The sequence below is a fragment of the Lolium perenne genome, chromosome 2, assembly GCF_019359855.2.
Source record: "Lolium perenne isolate Kyuss_39 chromosome 2, Kyuss_2.0, whole genome shotgun sequence".
Classification (NCBI taxonomy): domain Eukaryota; kingdom Viridiplantae; phylum Streptophyta; class Magnoliopsida; order Poales; family Poaceae; genus Lolium; species Lolium perenne.
Window position 1 is genome coordinate 48,221,795 of NC_067245.2, and position 23,393 is coordinate 48,245,187.

A 23,393-nucleotide genomic window follows, 5' to 3' on the forward strand; every position below is an offset into this window, starting at 1 on the left:
TCCACTGCAGCAGTTGTCTACTTTGCTCCGCCGGATCAGCCCTCACTCCCGTTTCAGAGAAAGGAAGGGCAGAAACACATGGAGGCTATTCTGTAAGATTTCCCGAGACATCCCAACCCTAATGTGATCTATCAATTAATCTTGACAGTATACGTTGCTATCTACCACACAAGAAGCTATGTTTTGGGTACCAAAGTATAAGTTGTGGAGGGAGACCACTCTGCCACTTTATATCCTCGTCGTGCCCTGCCTCCTTACATGAACAATATGGTATGCGAACATGCATGTGTTGATGTCAATACAGCTGTACACACTTAAGATGGAAGTTGGTGACACAAGTACAAACATGTGAATAAATACATAAGCATACAATTTGTAGAGGACTTCCGGGATGATAGGGCCGTGTTTAGGTAGAGTCGATGCGACCCGGTGGTATCAGAACGAACTGCTGAAGTTCCGAAAGAGACGCTTCTTCTCGCCTACTAATCACAGCTAGTACTTACATGGAAACTCTAACCAGACACTCTCTGGATTGCTTAGGGAATGTCCAGGATTGTTACGCGCTCACTATTACAAAACTCAAGCCTGTAATTTCACTCAAAAAGGATTGACATGAAGTACGAGCAAAACAAAAGGAAACAACATTCCTGCATGCGCTTGTTTTGCTCCATGCTGCTTTTTTAGGCCGATCAGTGGTTTGCCCCACTCTGGATTTTTATTAATTTTTAGAAGTTCTGTGATTTACAAAAGAATGTTGCTAGAGTTGCAACAAGATGCTAACTACTAGGATTCAAGCCCAAAAAGAAAGAAACAGGAAACCATATATCTAAACCTGTCGACCCAACCTTTGAGGTTACTGATTTCCAAGAAGCCTTATCTATATCAAGATGCAATTTGAGCCGTTGATAAGGGTCAATCTGATGGTCCAGAATGAAAGGATTCGCTTCTACAATAGCTTCAGCTTGTTCTGGAAAAGTCCAGGCCCTACTGAAACACTACGCCCAACATCCAGCGCCGATTCTCTCAAAAAAGAAAATCCAGCGCAGAGGAGCCCAGACCCAGGCTCGCTATGAGGGCCGCGCGCCCAGCGTCCAGCGCGGGGGGCGCCGAGACCGGCGGCCGCGGAGGTGGAGAGTGGCATCCTGGGAGGCGCCCAGCTTGAAGGAGCCAAAGCATGTCATCCATGCCTGAAGCCTCCCTCCCATAGAACATGGCCTTCTCCATAGAGACTGGGATTCTGAAAGAATTCGCAGGGGAAAGAGGAGGGTGCATGGATCTGCTGTCCAAGTTTCGGGAGTTGCCTCATCCATTCTCTGAAGAAGATATTTTAGGAGGTAGAGGCTGATGAATCTAGATAGTAGGTGCGGGATGGCCATGCGGCCATGTGCAGGGAAAGAAGATGACTCGGAATAGGATTTGGTTGGTCGCCTCATAAGCACAGAAGCCTGGTCTTCAGTAAAAAAAAAGGGGGAAAACTCAAAGATGAGACCCTACCTTAAATTAAAAAAAATGTGTGATACGTGTTATACTATAAGGCTTTTATTTCTCCCAATCGCCGAGTATTCTTTCAACTTAGTACTCTCTGACTCTCTCCATTGCTCAGTTTAGGCTATTAATTATGTTTGACTAAGAGGAGCGATTTGAGATATTGAGCGAACATTTTTATCTGATACTCCTCCTAATCGGGTTTATAATTCTTCCGCGATCTTTAGGTTATCAATTTGACCAACTTAACATAAAATTTATTTTTAAAAATATCATTAAAAACTTCAAATATAATACTTTCTAATAGTATATATATTTTTCTGTTATATAAATTATATTATGTAGACCGAACTCAAGATCTCCTTGGCGAGTAGTAAGGATCTAAGCGATGTCTCTATTTCAAGAAAAAAGAAGATACGTGCGAAACTTATAAACTGGACCGGATGGTTTATTTAAAATTGTGTAAAACGGATATTGCAGGGCTGGAAATATGAAATTGTTTACATTTTATAGTTGATTATTTATTAATTAATGTGTCATGTGACTCCACTCATCATAGCTAAAACTATGAAACCTATAAAGATACATGTGTTTTAATAATTAGTCCAGAAACTTTGCAATATTAGCACATTTACAAGTGTTCAGTGTCTACTTAAAATATTAGTAGGTGTGTGTTAAGAGAAATGATGTGTATGGAACAATGGATCTTACTTAAAATATTAATTGAAAATAATAACAATCTAACTCATACAATACTAAATAACACGTGAATTTCATAGCAATCCTTATACTATAACGTGCATTGCACGTGCCATTTACTAGTGTAACAAGAGATCTAGCTCATCCTTGAATTTCTTCTTGCATCTAAGATAGGTTTGCCCTTGAAAATGAAATCATTTCTTGCAGTCCAGATCGACCAAGCAATCAGCATGATCAATTCCATGAAGAAAGACTAGTGTATTTCTAGTATGAGGCCTATCCAGCATGATCTGAATATCATTCTGATGAGGACCAGGTGGTGTCCAAGAGGGACATAGATATTGCAACACATAGCTGCAAATGGGTAGTGAAAAATCAGATGATTCCTAGTTTCCAGCTCACTTTGATCACACATAATACATAAATAGTCGTCCATGATACTTTTTTTGCCCTTTGCAACATAGCTGTTGTGTTTAGATGGTTATGAATAAGAATCCAGAAGAAAACCTTGTGTTTCTGTTGGCAACATCTCTATCCACTTTAAAGCAGGCACAGTTAAACCAGCGTTCATAAGAGAATGATAAACTTTTGAGACCTTTGTTACTATATAATTGCCCAATATAGACCAATTGTCAGAACCAATGGCGGGCACTAAATCCACTAGGAGAGCTTGAAACAGAAGAAGCTGTGTCATAGCCTCTTCAGAGATGGGCGAATGAAAGAGTTCAATGCCACTAGCAAAGCCTTCTTTGTGGAGATTGATTCATCTTTTTTGCAGAAAGAGAAGAGATGGTTGCTGCTTAGCTACGCGTCACGGGTATCCTTTGTTAGGTCTGATAATAGAACGTGCTCCACTGCAGCACAAGCATTCCCTGCCCCACCGTATGAGTTGTCGCTTGTGGTTCAAAGAAAGGAATAGCCGAGACATCTAGAGTCCTTGTTTTGAAAGATTACCCGAGGAGCCGTCCTTTGTTTTTCACAGTCAAGAGTCTGAGTGGTAGGTCCAGAGTGACAGGGCTAACTGCATACATCCAGTCGATACCCAATATGATGTCATAAGTGTTCAATGGAAGCACCTGGAATGTGGATAAGAATTCATTCCCTTGAATGGAATATGGAACATGATTGATAGAGTGCTCTGACAATAGATGGCCACCCCCAGCTACTGACACTTTCCTTGGTTTGATGTTGGTGAGGACACAATTGGTTTTTAGAGCAAATTTGTAATCCATAAACGTATTGGAACCGCCACTGTCTACCAATGCTATTGCATGTTGTCCTCCAATGAGTACTAGCAAGGAGAATGTAGCAATACTAGCACTACCTTCTGTTGCGTGAGCTGACAGGTGCATGAGCTCAGCTGGAGCAGGGTTGTGGTCTGGAGTATTTGGTGCCGTGTGATATGTTTGCTCAGTGGTTGGAGAATTTTCTGGTTCAGATGTGTCTATCGGATCGTCCTCTATTTCCTGCATAATGTGCAACGTTCGACCCTGTCTGCATCTGTGTTCCCTGTTCCAGGGCTCTTTACAGTACCAGCATTGGCGTGTAGGCCGATCCATTTGAGGAGCAGGTTTATCTGGTGGTTGCTTGTCATGTCCAGGTAGCTGCAGAGGTTTCAGAGGAAACCTAAAATTGGTGGGTCCTTTTTGTCTTGGTTGTATAGACTGGTAGTATGATTCATAGTTACCGGAAACGCGGTACGGTCGCCCGTCCCTCGTACCAGAGTCGACGTACCAGATTCGGATTCGGAAACGGTTGCCGAAACGGTGCGATTCAGTCCTGGAAACGTGGTTCGATACCCTGCGATTCAGTCGTCGATACGGTTCAAGTCAGTCATCGATACGTACGTCTATACATGTACAAATCCATCGAGCGAGTCAGCTGGTCAGCCCGCAGCCCGCCGCCGTTTCTTTTCCCCTTCCTAACTCCTCGACCTCTTCTCCCTCCTCGATCTCCCTCTCCATTGAATCACACCGTACCCAAAGCATGCAAATCAATGGATCTTGCCGTTGGGGAGAAGGCGATGCATCTCCATCTTCCCATGGATTCCCCTCTATAAGTACTCCCGTCACACCGTCCTGGGCTGGAGAAAACCACCACGAGGCAAGGAGCGAAGGACACAACTTGCAGATTGCTCGATTCAGGTACACCTACACCATTCTCTCCGATTCTTGTTCTGGGTTATGAATCCAATTTCTCTCCAACTCTCTAAGTTGCTAAATCTTGCTGTAAGAATGAACTGCTAGTAGTTGCACATCACCTGTTTGTGAAGTTGTGTGGACTTTTTTTGTGAACATGGTACTTGCTAAGTAATATATCTATGAACCTGTTCATTATTTCAGGCAATGGCGTTTGGGTCCAAGCGTAAGTTAGCAGCTCGGACTGACGCTGAGGAGGCTAGCGTGGTTGAACTTGATTGCAGCAATTCCGGTGATGAGCAGAATACCGCTGACGGCGCCGATGAAGAAGAGGAATCGGCCGAGAATGGTACTGCAACAGCTGCTAAACCCCTCCTAGATGAGGTAATTCTTCTTGATGCACGTAAGAAGAACACCGGTGGATCAAGACCATGGCGATGCAAACACTGTGATAAGAAATACACAAGCAGTTATACAAGAATTCGTGAGCACTTCTTTGGCGTTGGTCCTGGGAAGACACCACAAATCTCGCGCTGCTCAGTCGCAAATGATCGCGTCAAGTATAAGAAAATATATGACAAGGTACTTCCCCTTCCTCAATATCCTGCATATTGATTAAATATATGACAAGGTACTGATCTGAATGGCTTGTTTTTTCAAACTGTATGACTCATGTATGACTCTTTTTTTCTGGTTTGGTTTATCTACAGTACCAGCGAGCTGAGAAAGGACAAGCTTCAAGCTCGTTGGCTAACAAGAAATTTTCTAATGGACCATTAGCAGAAGCTTTTGCTGGGATGGAAAGAGATGGAGTGGACATGCATATAATGATGTTTCTTTGTGCTAATGGAATTCCTTTTAATGTCTTGAGGAGTCCACAATACCCTGAAATGGTAGCAGCCATTCAGAAAGCTCCGAAGGGATACAAACCTCCTGCCTATGAGAAGGCCAGAACTACCCTTTTAGATGCATGTAAGAGAAAGGTGGAAACTGACTTAGATCCGGTTAGGCAGACATGGTAAGCTGTCAACATTTAGCATCTCTAACCATCAGCTTTGTGTACTTTGTTATATAGCTTCTTAGTCCACTAATAAAATTCTATATAGGTATTCCCATGGTGTCTCCATCGTTTCTGATGGGTGGACAAATATGAAGAACCAACCTTTAATCAATGTCATGGCATCAAACAGTTGTGGTTCAATGTTCCTGTATGCTGAAGACTTCTCCGGACAAGAGAAGACAGGTGAAGCCATTGCAGAATTTTTGCTGCAAGCTATTGAAGAGATTGGCCCAGCTAATGTCCTTCAGGTCGTCACTGATAATGCATCTAATTGCAAAGTTGCGGGTAGAGAAATCCAGAAAGTATGTGTCTCCTAGTTTGGTACTTCGGTTTTAGTAATTGCATTTGTGCATTCCACACTTATGGTTCTCTTTTATATATGACAGGTGCATAAGCATATATTTTGGTCCCCATGTGTGGTGCACACACTGAATCTTATATTCAAAGATTTCGCAAATCAGTTTGCTTGGATGGTTGACACATACCAGACTGGAAAAGTAATTGTGAAGTTCTTTAGGAACCACCAACACTTTCAAGCTCTCTTTAGAAAGAACTCTGACTTGGATCTGTTAAAGGTCTCAAAAACAAGATTTGCATCTCACTATATTTTGCTTAAGAGGCTTATGGATGTCCGAGAGACACTTACTACTACCGTTGTCACAAGCAAGTGGAAGGAATTGGTGAGGGATGCTGATGTGCAAACAAGAGCAGCAGCAAATGCGATTGCCCAGAATATCATGGATGAGGCATTTTGGGATGAGATTAACATCATCCTTGATATCACAAGACCATTGTACATGGTAATCAAGTTCAGCGATGGAGAAGGTCCAAAATCTGGTGATATTTATGAAAAAATGGACAATATGCTTGGCGAGATACAAGATGTCATGACAAACGAAGATAACCCTCACAAGGATGATTGGCCCGAGGTAAACAACATTATTCTTGATCGGTGGGGAAAGATGAATTGGAACTTCCATTGCTTAGCATTCGCTCTTTCTCCAAAATACTATGATCAAGCATATCTTGCAACTCTTGCTCCTGGTGGTGGTAAAAGGAAAGCTCCAAATGATGACAAGGAGGTTATGCAAGGTGTTATGCAGGCCCTTAATAGAATTGCAGAAGACCAAAAGGAATATGCTCTTTTACGTGAAGAATTCAACACATTTATAATGAAGAAAGGTTTGTATGCATTGTCGGCTGTTCAAGCTGATGCAGCAGCAATGAATGCCATTGACTGGTGGTTCACTTATGGCTCCGAAACTCCAAATTTAAGCGAGGTGGCAAAGAAAGTGTTGTCTCAGCCAATAAGTAGCTCCTCTGCTGAAAGAAATTGGAGTACCTACTCATTTATACACAGTGTAAAGAGAAACAAGTTGAATACAAAGACAGCTGATAAGCTTGTCTATATTCATGCAAACGAGCGACTCAGGAGAAGGTTTACAGAGGGCTACAATTCAGGACCGCATTATAAGTGGGATATTGATCCTGATAATAGCTTACTGGAGGAGTCAAGCTTGAAGCTTGAGCAGCTGCGTTGGTCTTCCTTGGAGGACAATAGAACCCATTGATGAAGCAGCTGAACCACCACAAAAAATTCAGAGGAAATGACCGGTAACTACGCTGAACTCTAGAAAATATTGACTACTATGTTTACATTTCTATGATCACTAACTGTTCTTTTTGTCTTGAAAGGTACATGGTGAGTTTGTCTTGGTGAACCTGGAAAGCTGGAACGCTGGAGCAGTCACTTGGATGCAGCTGGACTGCTGGAGCACATGAGCACATGAGTCACTTGAGCGGTGCTACTGAAGTTGATTTTGTCCATTATCTTAGTCATTTTGCTTGCTTGTTTGAAACTTTGGTTCACTATAATTTCGAATATCTGTGTTAAGTCAAGTATTTTTCTAAGAATTTCTGTATTAAGTCAAGTATTCTGTTAAGAATCCGGTACTTTAATTAAATATCGATGGTTATCACTTTCGTCCCCATATATACTTGATTCATACATGTATCGTACCGGATTCACGTTTCTCGTCCCAAGGTACCGTACCGGAGTCATCGTACCCAAGTTGATGGATTCACGTCCCCCTTGAACAAAAAACGTTCGAGAGATGTATACCCACAGTGTACCCTGTTTTTGCCAGCCTCCGACTCCCGTCCCCCGTTTCCGTCCCCCGTACCCGTCGTACCGGAAACATGGCAACTATGGTATGATTTCTTGGCTGCAGCTGCATTCTCATAGACTTTTGCATACCAATAGGCCTGAAGAATTCCTGTAGGCCTTTGTCCGCTCACATCGTGTTTGATATCTGGACGTAGCCCACCAATAAAGCAGCTCATAAGAAATAGCTCTTGCAAGTAAGGATGGTCCCTTTTTACCAGCTGTACACACTCCTCGAAGTGGCCAATATAATTTTGAACCGAGCCATGTTGTTGAATGTTCTTCAATTTCTCAACTGCTTCATGTGCGTTGGCCTGTGTAAATCTATCAGCTATCATTTGGCAGAAATTTTGCCAACTGACCATTTGCCAAGGGACACAGATGTTTTGAAGCCACACATTAGCTTTCCCATAAAAATGACCTGTGGCAATATTGACCCATTGCTCATAGGGAGTACCAGACATATCGAAAAATTTCTCACATTGTTGTAACCAGCCAATTGGATCCTCTCCAGCGAATAATGGGATTTCGAGCCTTGGCCCTTTAAGCACTGCGTCTGCATAGTAAGAGACACCTCCAATTTGCTGCACTTTCTCGTTTCTGTCATATTCAGTTTGTTGGACTCTGAACTGTGAACCAGGTTGTGATGACTGATGTGGTGAAGGAAATGGTAGAAACTGGCCAGTAACTGGGTTATAATTGGAGGGGAAGTTCTTTTGGTACTTCCAGGAATCAGGGTGAGGTGGGTGGGTTTGGTATTCTGGCGGTTGTGGTGGTGGCTGCACTACAGGAATGGCGCGCTGCGCCGACGGCCGTGGCGTACGCCGACGGCCAAATGTCGGGGCCGTCGGCGTACTGCCCGGTCAGCCCAGCTGCTCGAAGCGCCCCTCGGCGTATAGCCACCCTCGGCACATGACACGCTATGCCGAGGGTGGCCCTCGGCGTATCGGCGGCCCTCGGCATAGGTTGAGGGTGCGACCCCGTCCCACCGCCCCGCGGCCATGCCCTAACTGGACCTTGACGGCGTGAAGCCTATGCCGAGGGCCACCGTCGGCGTAGCTGAAGCCAATTTCTCCCGCCGAATCCTCCCGCCCCTCCCGCCAAAATGACGTCAGCTGTCTAGCCTATGCCGAGGGGCACCGTCGGCTTAGCATCCATCTTTTTTTTCCTTTTTCCCGCCCATTTCTCCCGCCCAATCTTTCCCGCCAATTTTTCCCGCCATTTTCTCCCGCCAGCTTTTCTCGCCGTTTCAGCCCCTCGCCTCCCTATATATACCCATGTGTTCTTCTCCAACAAAACACCACCACCAGCATGGTGTGGTGTTGTTTGTCTAATGTTGTACCCCCGGGGTCTTTCGGCTACACGCACATGCGCTGACGGCACTTAGGCATGTCCTGGACGTATAGGGCAGAACTCACCGGTGGGGTGAACCGGAGGAAAACCTTAGATAGCATGGATCCATACTTGCCACCACATGACCTAAAACAAAGGAAAAAAGTCCATTGCTAACCCTAACTCTAACCCTAACCCTAACCCTAGGGGTAGATTTGCGGGGTCCCCGCCCCCTAGGGTTTCCCTAGATACAAACTACCGGAGCGTCCGAATCGCTGGAAACTCCTGCTACGGCTCATCCGGGGCCTATTTCATTCCAAACCTATGGTTTCCATGTGCATATGTCCTAAACAAAGCAAAGAAATTAAAAAAATCCATTGGTGAACCCTCGCACGAAAAAAGCTATAGGGGTAGATCTGCAAGGTCCCCGGCCTAGGGTTTCCCAAGATACAGATCACCGGAGCGTCGGAATCGCTTGAAAACTTGCATTTGTCCCTAACATATGTGTACAAGTGTGATGTAAGGTTTGTCTAACCTTGCATGTACCCCGCGTTGACGATTTCCGCATACATGGGCCGACACTTGGTAAAATCTAGGATTTGTATGTGGAAACTCCTGCTACGGCTCATCCGGGGCCTATTTCATTCCAAACCTATGGTTTCCATGTGCATATGTCCTAAACAAAGCAAAGCAAATAAAAAAATCCATTGGTAAACCCTCGCACGGAGAAAGCTATAGGGGTAGATCTCAGGTCCCCGCCCTAGGGTTTCCCAAGATACAGATCACCGGAGCGTCGAAATCGCTTGAAAACTTGCATTTGTCCCTAACATATGTGTACAAGTGTGATGTAAGGTTTGTCTAACCTTGCATGTACCCCGCGTTGACGATTTCCGCATACATGGGCCGACACTTGGTAAAATCCAGGATTTGTATGTGGAAACTCCTGCTACGGCTCATCTGTGGCCTATTTTATTCCAAACCTATGGTTTCCATGTGCATATGTCCTAAACAAAGCAAAGAAAATAAAAAAATCCATTGGTAAACCCTCGCACGGAAAAAGCTATAGGGGTAGATCTGCGGGGTCCCCGCCCTAGGGTTTCCCAAGATACAGACTATCGGATCGTCGGAATCGCTGGAAAACTTGCATATGCCCATAACATATGTGTACAAGTGTGATGTAAGGTTTGGCTAACCTTGGATGTACCCGTTGTTGACGATTTCCGCATACATGGGCTAACACTTGGTAAAATCCAGGATCTGTATGTGGAAACTCTCGCCACGGCTAAAATGGAGCCTATTTTATGGTAAAGTATGCCCAACCTATGGTTTCCATGTACATATGTCCTAAATAAACCAAAACAAGTAAAAAATTACATTGGTAAACTCTCGCACGGAGAAAGCTATAGGGGTAGATCTACGGGGTCCCCGCCCTAGGGTTTCCCAAGATACAGATCACCGGAGCGTCAGAATTGTTGGAAAACTTTGCATCTGCCCCTAACATATATGTACAAGTGTGACGCGTCATTTTATGTGCTAAATGTTTTCCGTTTCGCGCGTTGGCGGACGGGTGCACGCGCGCGCCCGGTACGGCCATACCGCATGTCGCGTTGGCCCCGTTTTGCGCAGTTGGCAAAGCAAACGGAGCCAAAAAATCGAGCGGAGCCGCGTGGCGTCATTTTATGTGTCCTAGTAACCACTGCAAAAGACGGAACTGGGATACGGCAATTATCTTGGAGAACCCTTCACGAACAGGGCTATCTCGTCCGGAGTTCTATGGCTTTTAGGGGAAATGAGTAGGAAACGGCCCGTTTCACCACATAGTTTGTCGGAACGAGGCCATATTTGGCACGTGCGTGGGCCTTAGGATGGGAAGCAAGGCCCCGGTCGCGGATTTCCAATCCGAACCACGGGCGACGGTTTTTCCATTTTCGGGGTGCCGGAAGGGCTTTTTTTGTGAAGCAGCTACATGGTGCGCATTTCAGTATCGCGCGGGACCTCCGCGCGGCGGTAGGATACCTCCTACGCACCACCTATCACATGCCATATGCGCGCGGAAGCCATCTGGGAATCCCACCCGCTTCCTGCGGTGCCCCGCCGAATCCGCTGGAAACTGTCCGGATTTGAACTGGGGCGACACTTTCCTTCGCTCAATAAATGGAGGGAAAAATGTTTTTAGGTCTAGGACGCGTCATTTTATGTGCTAAATGTTTTCCGTTTCGCGCGTTGGCGGACGGGTGACGCGCGCGCCCGGTACGGCCATACCGCATGTCCCGGCGGCCCCGTTTGCTAGCTTGGCAAAGCAAACGGAGCCAAAAAATCGAGCGGAGCCGCGTGGCGTCATTTTATGCCTCCTAGTAACCACCGCACCTGACTGAACTGGCATAGGGCTCTGATCAGAGAGAACCCTTCACGAACAGGGCTATCTCGTCCGGAGTTCTATGGCTTTTAGGGGAAATGAGTAGGAAACGGCCCGTTTCACCACATAGTTTGTCGAACGAGGCCATATTTGGCACGTGCGTGGGCCTTAGGATGGAAGCAAGGCCCCGGTCGCGGATTTCCAATCCGAACCACGGGCGATGGTTTTTCCATTTTCGGGTGCCGGAAGGGCTTTTTTTGTGAAGCAGCTACATGGTGCGCATTTCAAGATCGCGCGGGACCTCCGCGGCGGTAGGATACCTCCTACGCACCACCTATCACATGCCATATGCGCGCGGAAGCCATCCGGGAATCCCACCCGCTTCTGCGGTGCCCGCCGAATCCGCCGGAAACCGTCCGGATTTGAACCGGCGACACTTTCCTTCGCTCAATAAATGGAGGGAAAAATGTTTTTAGGTCTAGGATGCGTCATTTTATGTGCTAAATGTTTTCCGTTTCGCGCGTTGGCGGACGGGTGCACGCGCGCGCCGGTACGGCCATACCGCATGTCCCGGCGGCCCCGTTTTGCGCGGTAGGCAGAGTAAACGGAGCCAAAAAATCGAGCGGAGCCGCGTGGCGTCATTTTATGTGTCCTAGTGACCACTTTGCAAAAGACGGAACTGGGATACGGCAATTATCTTGGAGAACCCTTCACGAGCAGGGCTATCTCGTCCGGAGTTCTATGGCTTTTAGGGGAAATGAGTAGGAAACGGCCCGTTTCACCACATAGTTTGTCGGAACGAGGCCATATTTGGCACGTGCATGGGCCTTAGGATGGGAAGCAAGGCCCCGGTCGCGGATTTCCAATCCGAACCACGGGAGACGGTTTTTCCGGTTTCGGGTGCCGGAAGGGCTTTTTTTTGTGAAGCGACTACATGGTGCGCATTTCAGTATCGCGCGGGACCTCCGCGGCGGTAGGATTCCTGCTACGCACCACCTATCACATGCCATATGCGCGCGGAAGCCATCTGGGAATCCCACCCGCTTCTGCGGTGCCCCGCGAATCCGCCGGAAACTGTCCGGATTTGAACCGGCGACACTTTTCTTCGCTCAATAAATGGAGGGAAAAATGTTTTATGTACTAGGACGCGTCATTTTATGTGCTAAATATTTTTCGTTTCGCGCGTTGGCCCACGCGGGTGCATTGTAGCGGCGCCAGTGCGGCCATACCGCATGTCCCGCGGCCCCGTTTTGTAGCTTGGCAAAGCAAACGGAGCCAAAAATCGAGCGGAGCCGCGTGGCGTCATTTTATGTGTCCTAGTGACCACTGCAAAAGACGGAACTGGGATACGGCAATTATCTTGGAGAACCCTTCACGAACAGGGCTATCTCGTCCGGAGTTCTATGGCTTTTAGGGGAAATGAGTAGGAAACGGCCCGTTTCACCACATAGTTTGTCAGAACGAGGCCATATTTGGCACGTGCGTGGGCCTTAGGATGGGAAGCAAGGCCCGGTCGCGGATTTCCAATCCGAACCACGGCGACAGTTTTTCCATTTTCGGGGTGCCGGAAGGGCTTTTTTTTTGTGAAGCAGCTACATGGTGCGCATTTCAGTATCGCGCGGGACCTCCGCGCGGCGGTAGGATACCTCCTACGCACCACCTATCACATGCCATATGCGCGCGGAAGCCATCTGGGAATCCCACCCGCTTCCTGCGGTGCCCCGCCGAATCCGCTGGAAACTGTCCGGATTTGAACTGGGGCGACACTTTCCTTCGCTCAATAAATGGAGGGAAAAATGTTTTTAGGTCTAGGACGCGTCATTTTATGTGCTAAATGTTTTCCGTTTCGCGCGTTGGCGGACGGGTGCACGCGCGCGCCCGGTACGGCCATACCGCATGTCCCGCGGCCCGTTTTGCGCAGATTGGCAAAGCAAACGGAGCCAAAAAATCGAGCGGAGCCGCGTGGCGTCATTTTATGTGTCCTAGTGACCACTGCAAAAGACGGAACTGGGATACGGCAATTATCTTGGAGAACCCTTCACGAACAGGGCTATCTCGTCCGGAGTTCTATGGCTTTTAGGGGAAATGAGTAGGAAACGGCCCGTTTCACCACATAGTTTGTCGGAACGAGGCCATATCACTACAGGAATGGCGCGCTGCGCCGACGGCCGTGGCGTACGCCGACGGCCAAATGTCGGGGCCGTCGGCGTACGTCCGGTCCAGGGCAGCGGCCCAACGAGCCCCTCGGCGTAGACATCCCCTCGGCGTAGAGAAGGATACGCCGACGGCCACCCTCGGCGTACCCAAGGCCGTCGGCGTAGCACGAGCATCTGCTCCGATCCCGCTCCGGCCGTGACGGCCCGGTCACGGCGTCGGCCGAGGCGCCGAGGGCCACCTCGGCATAGGGCATCACCCGCCTATGCCGACGGCCACCCTCGGCATACATTTTTTTTTCTTTTTTTCTTTTTGGTCATTAACTTTATATTATGTTTGTTTTATTTATGTACTAGTATGAATTATGTAAAAATAGTTACTTTTTTAAAGAAAAAAATGGTAGATGGCTTATGTAGATCCCACGAGTGACGCTCTTCGTAGACGGGTCGACGGGATCCAAGAGGGCCCAACATCTGCTATCGATGTACATATGTCCTAAAACAAAGGAAAAAAGTCCATTGCTAACCCTAACTCTAACCCTAACCCTAACCCTAGGGGTAGATTTGCGGGGTCCCCGCCCCCTAGAGTTTCCCTAGATACAAACCACCGGAGCGTCCGAATCGCTGGAAACTCCTGCTACGGCTCATCCGGGGCCTATTTCATTCCAAACCTATGGTTTCCATGTGCATATGTCCTAAACAAAGCAAAGAAATTAAAAAATCCATTGGTGAACCCTCGCACGAAAAAAGCTATAGGGGTAGATCTGCAAGGTCCCCGGCCTAGGGTTTCCCAAGATACAGATCACCGGAGCGTCGGAATCGCTTGAAAACTTGCATTTGTCCCTAACATATGTGTACAAGTGTGATGTAAGGTTTGTCTAACCTTGCATGTACCCCGCGTTGACGATTTCCGCATACATGGGCCGACACTTGGTAAAATCCAGGATTTGTATGTGGAAACTCCTGCTACGGCTCATCCGGGGCCTATTTCATTCCAAACCTATGGTTTCCATGTGCATATGTCCTAAACAAAGCAAAGCAAATAAAAAAATCCATTGGTAAACCCTCGCACGGAGAAAGCTATAGGGGTAGATCTGCAGGGTCCCCGCCCTAGGGTTTCCCAAGATACAGATCACCGGAGCGTCGGAATCGCTTGAAAACTTGCATTTGTCCCTAACATATGTGTACAAGTGTGATGTAAGGTTTGTCTAACCTTGCATGTACCCCGCGTTGACGATTTCCGCATACATGGGCCGACACTTGGTAAAATCCAGGATTTGTATGTGGAAACTCCTGCTACGGCTCATCCGGGGCCTATTTCATTCCAAACCTATGGTTTCCATGTGCATATGTCCTAGTAACCACTGCAAAAGACGGAACTGGGATACGGCAATTATCTTGGAGAACCCTTCACGAACAGGACCGGACTTTGAGCCACCACCCTCGGCTTCCTGCGGTGCCCCGCCGAATCCGCTGGAAACTGTCCGGATTTGAACTGGGGCGACACTTTCCTTCGCTCAATAAATGGAGGGAAAAATGTTTTTAGGTCTAGGACGCGTCATTTTATGTGCTAAATGTTTTCCGTTTCGCGCGTTGGCGGACGGGTGCACGCGCCGCCGTGCAGCCATACCGCATGTCCCGGCGGCCCCGTTTTGCGCAGTTGGCAAAGCAAACGGAGCCAAAAATCGAGCGGAGCCGCGTGGCGTCATTTTATGTGTCCTAGTAACCACCGCAAAAGACGGAATCGGGATACGGCAATTATCTTGAGAACCCTTCACGAACAGGGCTATCTCGTCCGGAGTTCTATGGCTTTTAGGGGAAATGAGTAGGAAACGGCCCGTTTCACCACATAGTTTGTCGGAACGAGGCCATATTTGGCACGTGCGTGGGCCTTAGGATGGGAAGCAAGGCCCCGGTCGCGGATTTCCAATCCGAACCACGGGCGACGGTTTTTCCATTTTCGGGGTGCCGGAAGGGCTTTTTTTTGTGAAGCAGCTACATGGTGCGCATTTCAGTATCGCGCGGGACCTCCGCGCGGCGGTAGGATACCTCCTACGCACCACCTATCACATGCCATATGCGCGCGGAAGCCATCTGGGAATCCCACCCGCTTCCTGCGGTGCCCCGCCGAATCCGCTGGAAACTGTCCGGATTTGAACTGGGGCGACACTTTCCTTCGCTCAATAAATGGAGGGAAAAATGTTTTTAGGTCTAGGACGCGTCATTTTATGTGCTAAATGTCTTTCCGTTTCGCTGCGTTGGCGGACGGGTGCACGCGCGCGCCGGTACGGCCATACCGCATGTCCCGGCGGCCCGTTTTGCGCGATTGGCAAAGCAAACGGAGCCAAAAATCGAGCGGAGCCGCGTGGCGTCATTTTATGTGTCCTAGTAACCACTGCAAAAGACGGAACTGGGATACGGCAATTATCTTGGAGAACCCTTCACGAACAGGGCTATCTCGTCCGGAGTTCTATGGCTTTTAGGGGAAATGAGTAGAAACCGGACACTAACACCACATAGTTTGTCGGAACGAGGCCATATTTGGCACGTGCGTGGGCCTTAGGATGGGAAGCAAGGCCCCGGTCGCGGATTTCCAATCCGAACCACGGCGACGGTTTTTCCATTTTCGGGGTGCCGGAAGGGCTTTTTTTTGTGAAGCAGCTACATGGTGCGCATTTCAGTATCGCGCGGGACCTCCGCGCGGCGGTAGGATACCTCCTACGCACCACCTATCACATGCCATATGCGCGCGGAAGCCATCTCGGGAATCCCACCCGCTTCTGCGGTGCTCGCCGAATCCGTGAAACTGTCCGGATTTGAACTGGGCGACACTTTCCTTCGCTCAATAAATGGAGGGAAAATGTTTTAGGTCTAGGACGCGTCATTTTATGTGCTAAATGTTTTCCGTTTCGCGCGTTGGCGGACGGGTGCACGCGCGCGCCCGGTGCGGCCATACCGCATGTCCCGGCGGCCCCGTTTTGCGATTGGCAAAGCAAACGGAGCCAAAAATCGAGCGGAGCCGCGTGGCGTCATTTTATGTGTCCTAGTAACCACTGCAAAAGACGGAACTGGGATACGGCAATTATCTTGGAGAACCCTTCACGAACAGGGCTATCTCGTCCGGAGTTCTATGGCTTTTAGGGGAAATGAGTAGGAAACGGCCCGTTTCACCACATAGTTTGTCGAACGAGGCCATATTTGGCACGTGCGTGGGCCTTAGGATGGGAAGCAAGGCCCGGTCGCGGATTTCCAATCCGAACCACGAGGCGACGGTTTTTCCATTTTCGGGGTGCCGGAAGGGCTTTTTTTGTGAAGCAGCTACATGGTGCGCATTTCAGTATCGCGCGGGACCTCCGCGCGGCGGTAGGATACCTCCTACGCACCACCTATCACATGCCATATGCGCGCGGAAGCCATCTGGGAATCCCACCCGCTTCTGCGGTGCTCCGCCGAATCCGGCTGAAACCGTCCGGATTTGAACTGGGGCGACACTTTCCTTCGCTCAATAAATGGAGGGAAAAATGTTTTTAGGTCTAGGACGCGTCATTTTATGTGCTAAATGTTTTCCGTTTCGCGCGTTGGCGGACGGGTGCACGCGCGCGCCCGGTACGGCCATACCGCATGTCCCGGCGGCCCGTTTTGCGCAGTTGGCAAAGCAAACGGAGCCAAAAATCGAGCGGAGCCGCGTGGCGTCATTTTATGTGTCCTAGTAACCACTTTGCAAAAGACGGAACTGGATACGGCAATTATCTTGGAGAACCCTTCACGAATGGGCTATCTCGTCCAGGAGTTCTATGGCTTTTAGGGGAAATGAGTAGGAAACGGCCCGTTTCACCACATAGTTTGTCGGAACGAGGCCATATTTGGCACGTGCGTGGGCCTTAGGATGGGAAGCAAGGCCCCGGTCGCGGATTTCCAATCCGAACCACGGCGACGGTTTTTCCATTTTCGGGGTGCCTAAGGGCTTTTTTTGTGAAGCAGCTACATGGTGCGCATTTCAAAGATCGCTGCGGGACCTCCGCGCGGCGGTAGGATACCTCCTACGCACCACCTATCACATGCCATATGCGCGCGGAAGCCATCTGGGAATCCCACCCGCTTCTGCGGTGCCCGCCGAATCCTGAAATCGTCCGGATTTGAACCGGGCGACACTTTCCTTCGCTCAATAAATGGAGGGAAAAATGTTTTTAGGTCTAGGACGCGTCATTTTATGTGCTAAATGTTTTCCGTTTCGCGCGTTGGCGGACGGGTGCACGCGCCGCTCGTACGGCCATACCGCATGTCCCGGCGGCCCGTTTTGCGAGTTGGCAAAGCAAACGGAGCCAAAAATCGAGCGGAGCCGCGTGGCGTCATTTTATGTGTCCTAGTAACCACCGCAAAAGACGGAACTGGGATACGGCAATTATCTTGGAGAACCCTTCACGAACAGGGCTATCTCGTCCGGAGTTCTATGGCTTTTAGGGGAAATGAGTAGGAAACGGCCCGTTTCACCACATAGTTTGTCGAACGAGGCCATATTTGGCACGTGCGTGGGCCTTAGGATGGGAAGCAAGGCCCCGGTCGCGGATTTCCAATCCGAACCACGGGCGACGGTTTTTCCATTTTCGGGTGCCGGAAGGGCTTTTTTTGTGAAGCAGCTACATGGTGCGCATTTAAGTATCGCGCGGGACCTCCTCGAGGCTGTAGGATACATCCTACGCACCACCTATCACATGCCATATGCGCGCGGAAGCCATCTGGGAATCCCACACGCTTCCTGCGGTGCCCCACGAATCCGCCGGAAACCGTCCGGATTTGAACCGGGGCGACACTTTCCTTCGCTCAATAAATGGAGGGAAAAATGTTTTTAGGTCTAGGACCCGTCATTTTATGTGCTAAATGATAACAGTTTCGCGCTATTGCGTACGGGTGCACGCGAGCCACCGGTACGGCCATACCGAATGTCCCGGCGGCCCGTTTTGCGCTTGGCAAAGCAAACGGAGCCAAAAACTCGAGCCGAGCCGCGTGGCGTCATTTTATGTGTCCTAGTAACCACTGCAAAAGACGGAACTGGGATACGGCAATTATCTTGGAGAACCCTTCACGAACAGGGCTATCTCGTCCGGAGTTCTATGGCTTTTAGGGGAAATGAGTAGGAAACGGCCCGTTTCACCACATAGTTTGTCGGAACGAGGCCATATTTGGCACGTGCGTGGGCCTTAGGATGGGAAGCAAGGCCCCGGTCGCGGATTTCCAATCCGAACCACGGGCGACGGTTTTTCCATTTTCGGGGTGCCTAAGGGCTTTTTTTGTGAAGCTGACTACATGGTGCGCATTTCAAGATCGCGCGGGACCTCCGCGCGGCGGTAGGATACCTCCTACGCACCACCTATCACATGCCATATGCGCGCGGAAGCCATCTGGGAATCCCACCCGCTTCCTGCGGTGCCCCGCCGAATCCGCTGGAAACTGTCCGGATTTGAACTGGGGCGACACTTTCCTTCGCTCAATAAATGGAGGGAAAAATGTTTTTAGGTCTAGGACGCGTCATTTTATGTGCTAAATGTTTTCCGTTTCGCGCGTTGGCGGACGGGTGCACGCGCGCGCCCGGTACGGCCATACCGCATGTCCCGGCGGCCCCGTTTTGCGCAGTTGGCAAAGCAAACGGAGCCAAAAAATCGAGCGGAGCCGCGTGGCGTCATTTTATGTGTCCTAAAAAGGCAGAGTAAAGTAACGGGGGCACCGCCGATGGAGGTCGGTCAAAGGGTAGACCGCGCATTCAATTCAATGTCGACGTGGTAAAAAAGGTAATCCTAGCATATTAGGTCAAAGGGTAGACCTAATATAATATATACTAGTATATTATAGTTAGAAAATAGAATGAAAAAAAAAATTAAAAAAAAAAAAAATAAACTATGCCGAGGGTGGCCCTCGGCGTAGCCAAACCCTAGCATTAACCCCAGGGTCCACCTGGTCGGCCCGGCTAAGCCGAGGGTGGCCCTCGGCGTAGATCCCCACTTCTCATTTTCACCTGGTCGGCTGCACATTTCCTCCACCGCGCCCACTTCTAATTTTTCTCCCGCCCGAGCCGCGCGCCGCCGCCTGAGCCCCGCGCCGCCGCGCTCGAGCCCCGCGCCGCCCCTCCTCCCGCCGCCGCTTCCTCTGTCCCCGGACCCCTCCTCCCGTCGCCGCCTCCAGCCCGCCTCCTCGGCCCCCGCCTCCTCGCGTCGCCACCTCGTGCCCGCCACCGCAGCCGACGCGCGCCGCCGCTCCTGCCCGACGCCGCCCTCCTCCCGACGCCGCCCTCCTCGCCCCACCGCCCTCCTCCCCGCAGCCGCCACCTGCCGCTCCTCCCTGCCCTCCTCCCGTCCCCGTCCTCCCCCAGCGACCCGCGACGGCGACGCGGCCCCGCGAAGACTTCACCGCCGCCGGGGCAGAAGCGACGAGCGTCCGAGCCCCCGTCGCGCGCGCCGGCTCCGCGGTGAGTCCCGCCCCTCTCCGGCTCGGACGATTTCGCATTGCTCTGTTTTAGTTAGTTGTTGACGAGTTGGAGATGGAGTAGCATTTTACTGTTTTTGTTTTTGTTTTGTATAAGCAGCAGCAAGCAGTAGTATTTTCTGCAGGAATGTTTTGACGAGTTAGCTCATGAGCTGTAGTTTTCATGTCTGTACTTTTCACCTGCCACGAAAATGCTGGAGGCGGTAGATCTCGGAACACCTTTGAACTCAAATGGAATATATATCGATGAGAAAAAAAAAACTCAGTAGAAAGGCCCGACAAGCTTTCCCTTTTCCGATAACCTGCGAGAGCAAACTCTCTGGGAAAATAGAACTGCAAATTGTTGTAACAGGGACATTTGGAAAGAAATAGAAACGTGTAGTTGAAATTGAAATGCTATGTTTAATAATGTAAATAGAAATGCAAATGTGAATTTCTTCTAATAATATGTATTTGTAATAGGCCAGGCCGTGACCGCCTCGTCTTGAGCACCCCGGCGTGACGATCCCGGATCTTGACGCGCTTCTCGACGGCCGCCGACATCGACACTCGATTGTTCGACTACTTCCTCTACAGCCGAGGGTGAGCAAAATTTCCAACTTCTTCTCCGCATTTTATTTATGTCACTAGATTCATTTTCCAAGTCAAGTTGCGTCACCTAGGTGTCACTTCCCGTCCTCAAGCGTTACGCGGATAAATATGCATTAGTGGTCGGCATATTTTCAACCGTAACGCTTGCGGCATTTACGGGACAGTCGGCGGATCCGTAGTTGGGTACGTTCTCCATGCTCTGCTCCGGTCCGAGTCAGGATTTCGGCAGCGCCTCACCGTTGTTCTCCGGATGCACATCCTCTTGTCTTTTTGGCGAGACGTGTATCGGGAGAGCAGCGGGGAGGTGCTGCCGAAATCCTGACTTGACCGGGTAGAGCATGGAGAACGTACTCAATCTACGGATCCGGCGGCTGCTAGGAGCCCACCTAGTAGAGATGTAGGTTGATGCATTCGTTTTGCCTGTTAAAAAAATTAAAATATGATGCATTTTCCTATTTGATATAAATGCTATGCTTGTCGTTTGGCTTCCAATAGAGCAGAGGATGGCTGATAATGGATGGATGTACACCGGCCGTGTTAGTGCGACTAATAAAACAGATGAGTGGATAAGGAAGACTTGGCATTTAGTGAAGGAGTTGGCGCGTGGTACAAAACAGAAGGTTCAGCCACTTTGCCCGTGCAATCGTTGCTTGAAGCATCACCGTCGTGGAAAGGATGACATGTTTAAACACCTTCGCAATATGGGTATATGCCTCGTTACGTCACGCAGATCGACTTTGATGAGCACGAACGTGACAGAGGTGAGGTGATGCGGCAGCGGCTCAATGGCAATGAGTACGATGGGGTTAGAGACTTTCTAGATGATCTTGTCGATGCCCACATGCCGAGTCGCCACCTTCACGGGAGGAACCGCCAGAACCGGAGGAACCTCCAGAACCGGAGGAACCAGAGCCAGCCGCGAAGGCCTTCTATGATATGATAGCCGCTGCTAAGACGCCTCTGTACGATGGCGCCGAGATTTCTCAGCTCGATGCCATCTCCCAATGTCTAGCCGACAAGACCCGGTACAACACCACCCGTGACGGCTTCAAGCAAGTCTGAAAACAACTGGTAACATGTTGCCCAAAGGGCATTGTCCGCCTAAAAGCCCGCACGAGACGAGGCAACTCATGTCGGCGCTCAACATGGATTATCAAAGGATAGACTGTTGTGAAAATGGCTGTGTTCTCTTCTGGAAACAGTTTGCGGAGGACAAGTACTGTCCCATTTGTAAGGCCTCTAGGTATGAAGAGGTAACGGGAAAGGATGGTCGGGTGAGGCAGTCAAAGATCGCAAAGTCGATTCTTCGGTATCTCCCATTCATAAAAAGAATCCAGCGGCTTTACTTGACTGAGGAGACCGCCAAACAGATGACGTGGCACAAGATGGGGACTCGAATAAAGGACAATCAGGGGCGGACGAAGATGGGACATCCATCTGATGGCAATGCATGGAAGAACTTTGATAGAAAATACCCCCATATGGCAGCAGATGCTCGGAATGTCAGAATTGCGATAGCTACAGATGGCTTCAATCCATATGGTATGTCGAATTCCAATTACGCTTGTTGGCCCGTGTTTGTAATTCCGCTCAATCTCCTCCCGGAGTCCTAATGACGAGGAAGACCATGTTTCTGTCGCTGATCATTCCAGGGCCCCATTACCCGGGAAGAACTTGAGTGTCTACATGCAGCCGATTGTGAATGATTTGAACCACTCTTGGCACCACGGGACGTTGACGTACGACCGAGCATCGAAGACAAACTTCGCATGAAAGTTTGGTTGCAGTATACCATGCATGACATGCCCGGGTACGCCCTAACATGCGGATGGTGTACAGCTGGTAAATGGCCATGCCCAGTGTGCAGGCATCGACTTGAGTTCCTTTGGCTAAATAAGGGTCGCAAGTATGTTGCGTTTGACACGAATCGGCAGTACCTCAAACGGAGGCATCCGTTCAGAGAAGACAAAAAGAACTTCAAGAAAGGCAAAGTTGTGCATGAAGTAACAGAGGTGCCAAAGTTCGATGGTATAGCTGTTGATGCCGAGCTACGTGCTCTCGTGCCGCCGCATCGGAAGCTGGCCATCAATTTGAGGGATATGGTGTAACGCACAACTGGACTCACGAGGCAGCCTTAACGAAGCTCGAGTATTACAAGGACCTCGAACTTCCCCATAACATCGATGTGATGCACACCGTAAAGAATGTCGCGGAGTCCTTATTTCACACGTGCCTAAACATTCCCGGGAAGTCAAAGGATAATGTCAATGCTAGAGTCGATGTTGAGAAGCTCTGTGATAGGAAGAAATTACACATGCAACGTCCTACTGGCCGTCGAAAGAATTGGTTCAAGCCGCACGCCGACTTCTGCCTTGATTCCATCCAAAAGAAGGAGGCATTCAAGTGGCTAAAATACGTTGTGATGTTCCCTGATGGTTATTGTTCGAATATGAGCAAGGGAGTCAATCTTTCGACGGGAAAAGTCACCGGGCTCAAGAGTCACTACTATCATCTATGGATTGATCGGAAGATGACGGTGAAGCTTCGAGGGTCTCTCCCGAGAAAATATGGCGAGTGCTCGCGGAGTTGAGCCATTTCTTCCGCACGCTCTGTGCTAAGCAGATATGTCCTAAGGTTATTGAGAAGCTGCAAGTTCAAGTGCCGGAGTTGCTATGCAATTTGGAGATGATCTTTCCGCCAGGCTTCTTTACTCCGATGGCACATCTCATTGTGCACCTCGCAAACGAGGCACTCTTGGGTGGCCCAGTGCAGTTTCGGTGGCAGTTTTGTATTGAGAGAGAGTTCAAGTATATTCGGAAGATAACTGGAAACAAAGCCAAGATTGAAGCATGCATAGCTGAGGCAACGTGCCTTCGGGAGATGGCAGATGCCGCAACAACGTACTATCCTGATGAAGTTCCCACTCTGCATAACCCGG

At 49.4% G+C, this 23,393-nt stretch overlaps 1 protein-coding gene across 1 annotated transcript; it reads left to right on the forward strand.

Moving 5' to 3' along the window:
- The first annotated feature begins 4,773 nt into the window (after positions 1–4,773).
- Positions 4,774–7,348, forward strand: LOC127332045 (uncharacterized). The gene is made up of 5 exons (XM_051358302.2): positions 4,774–4,904; positions 5,033–5,340; positions 5,429–5,684; positions 5,769–6,996; positions 7,078–7,348. Exons 2-4 carry the CDS (start codon positions 5,120–5,122, stop codon positions 6,951–6,953), a joined length of 1,662 nt encoding a protein of 553 aa, XP_051214262.1. The 5' UTR covers positions 4,774–4,904; positions 5,033–5,119; the 3' UTR covers positions 6,954–6,996; positions 7,078–7,348.
- The last annotated feature ends 16,045 nt before the right edge of the window (positions 7,349–23,393 follow it).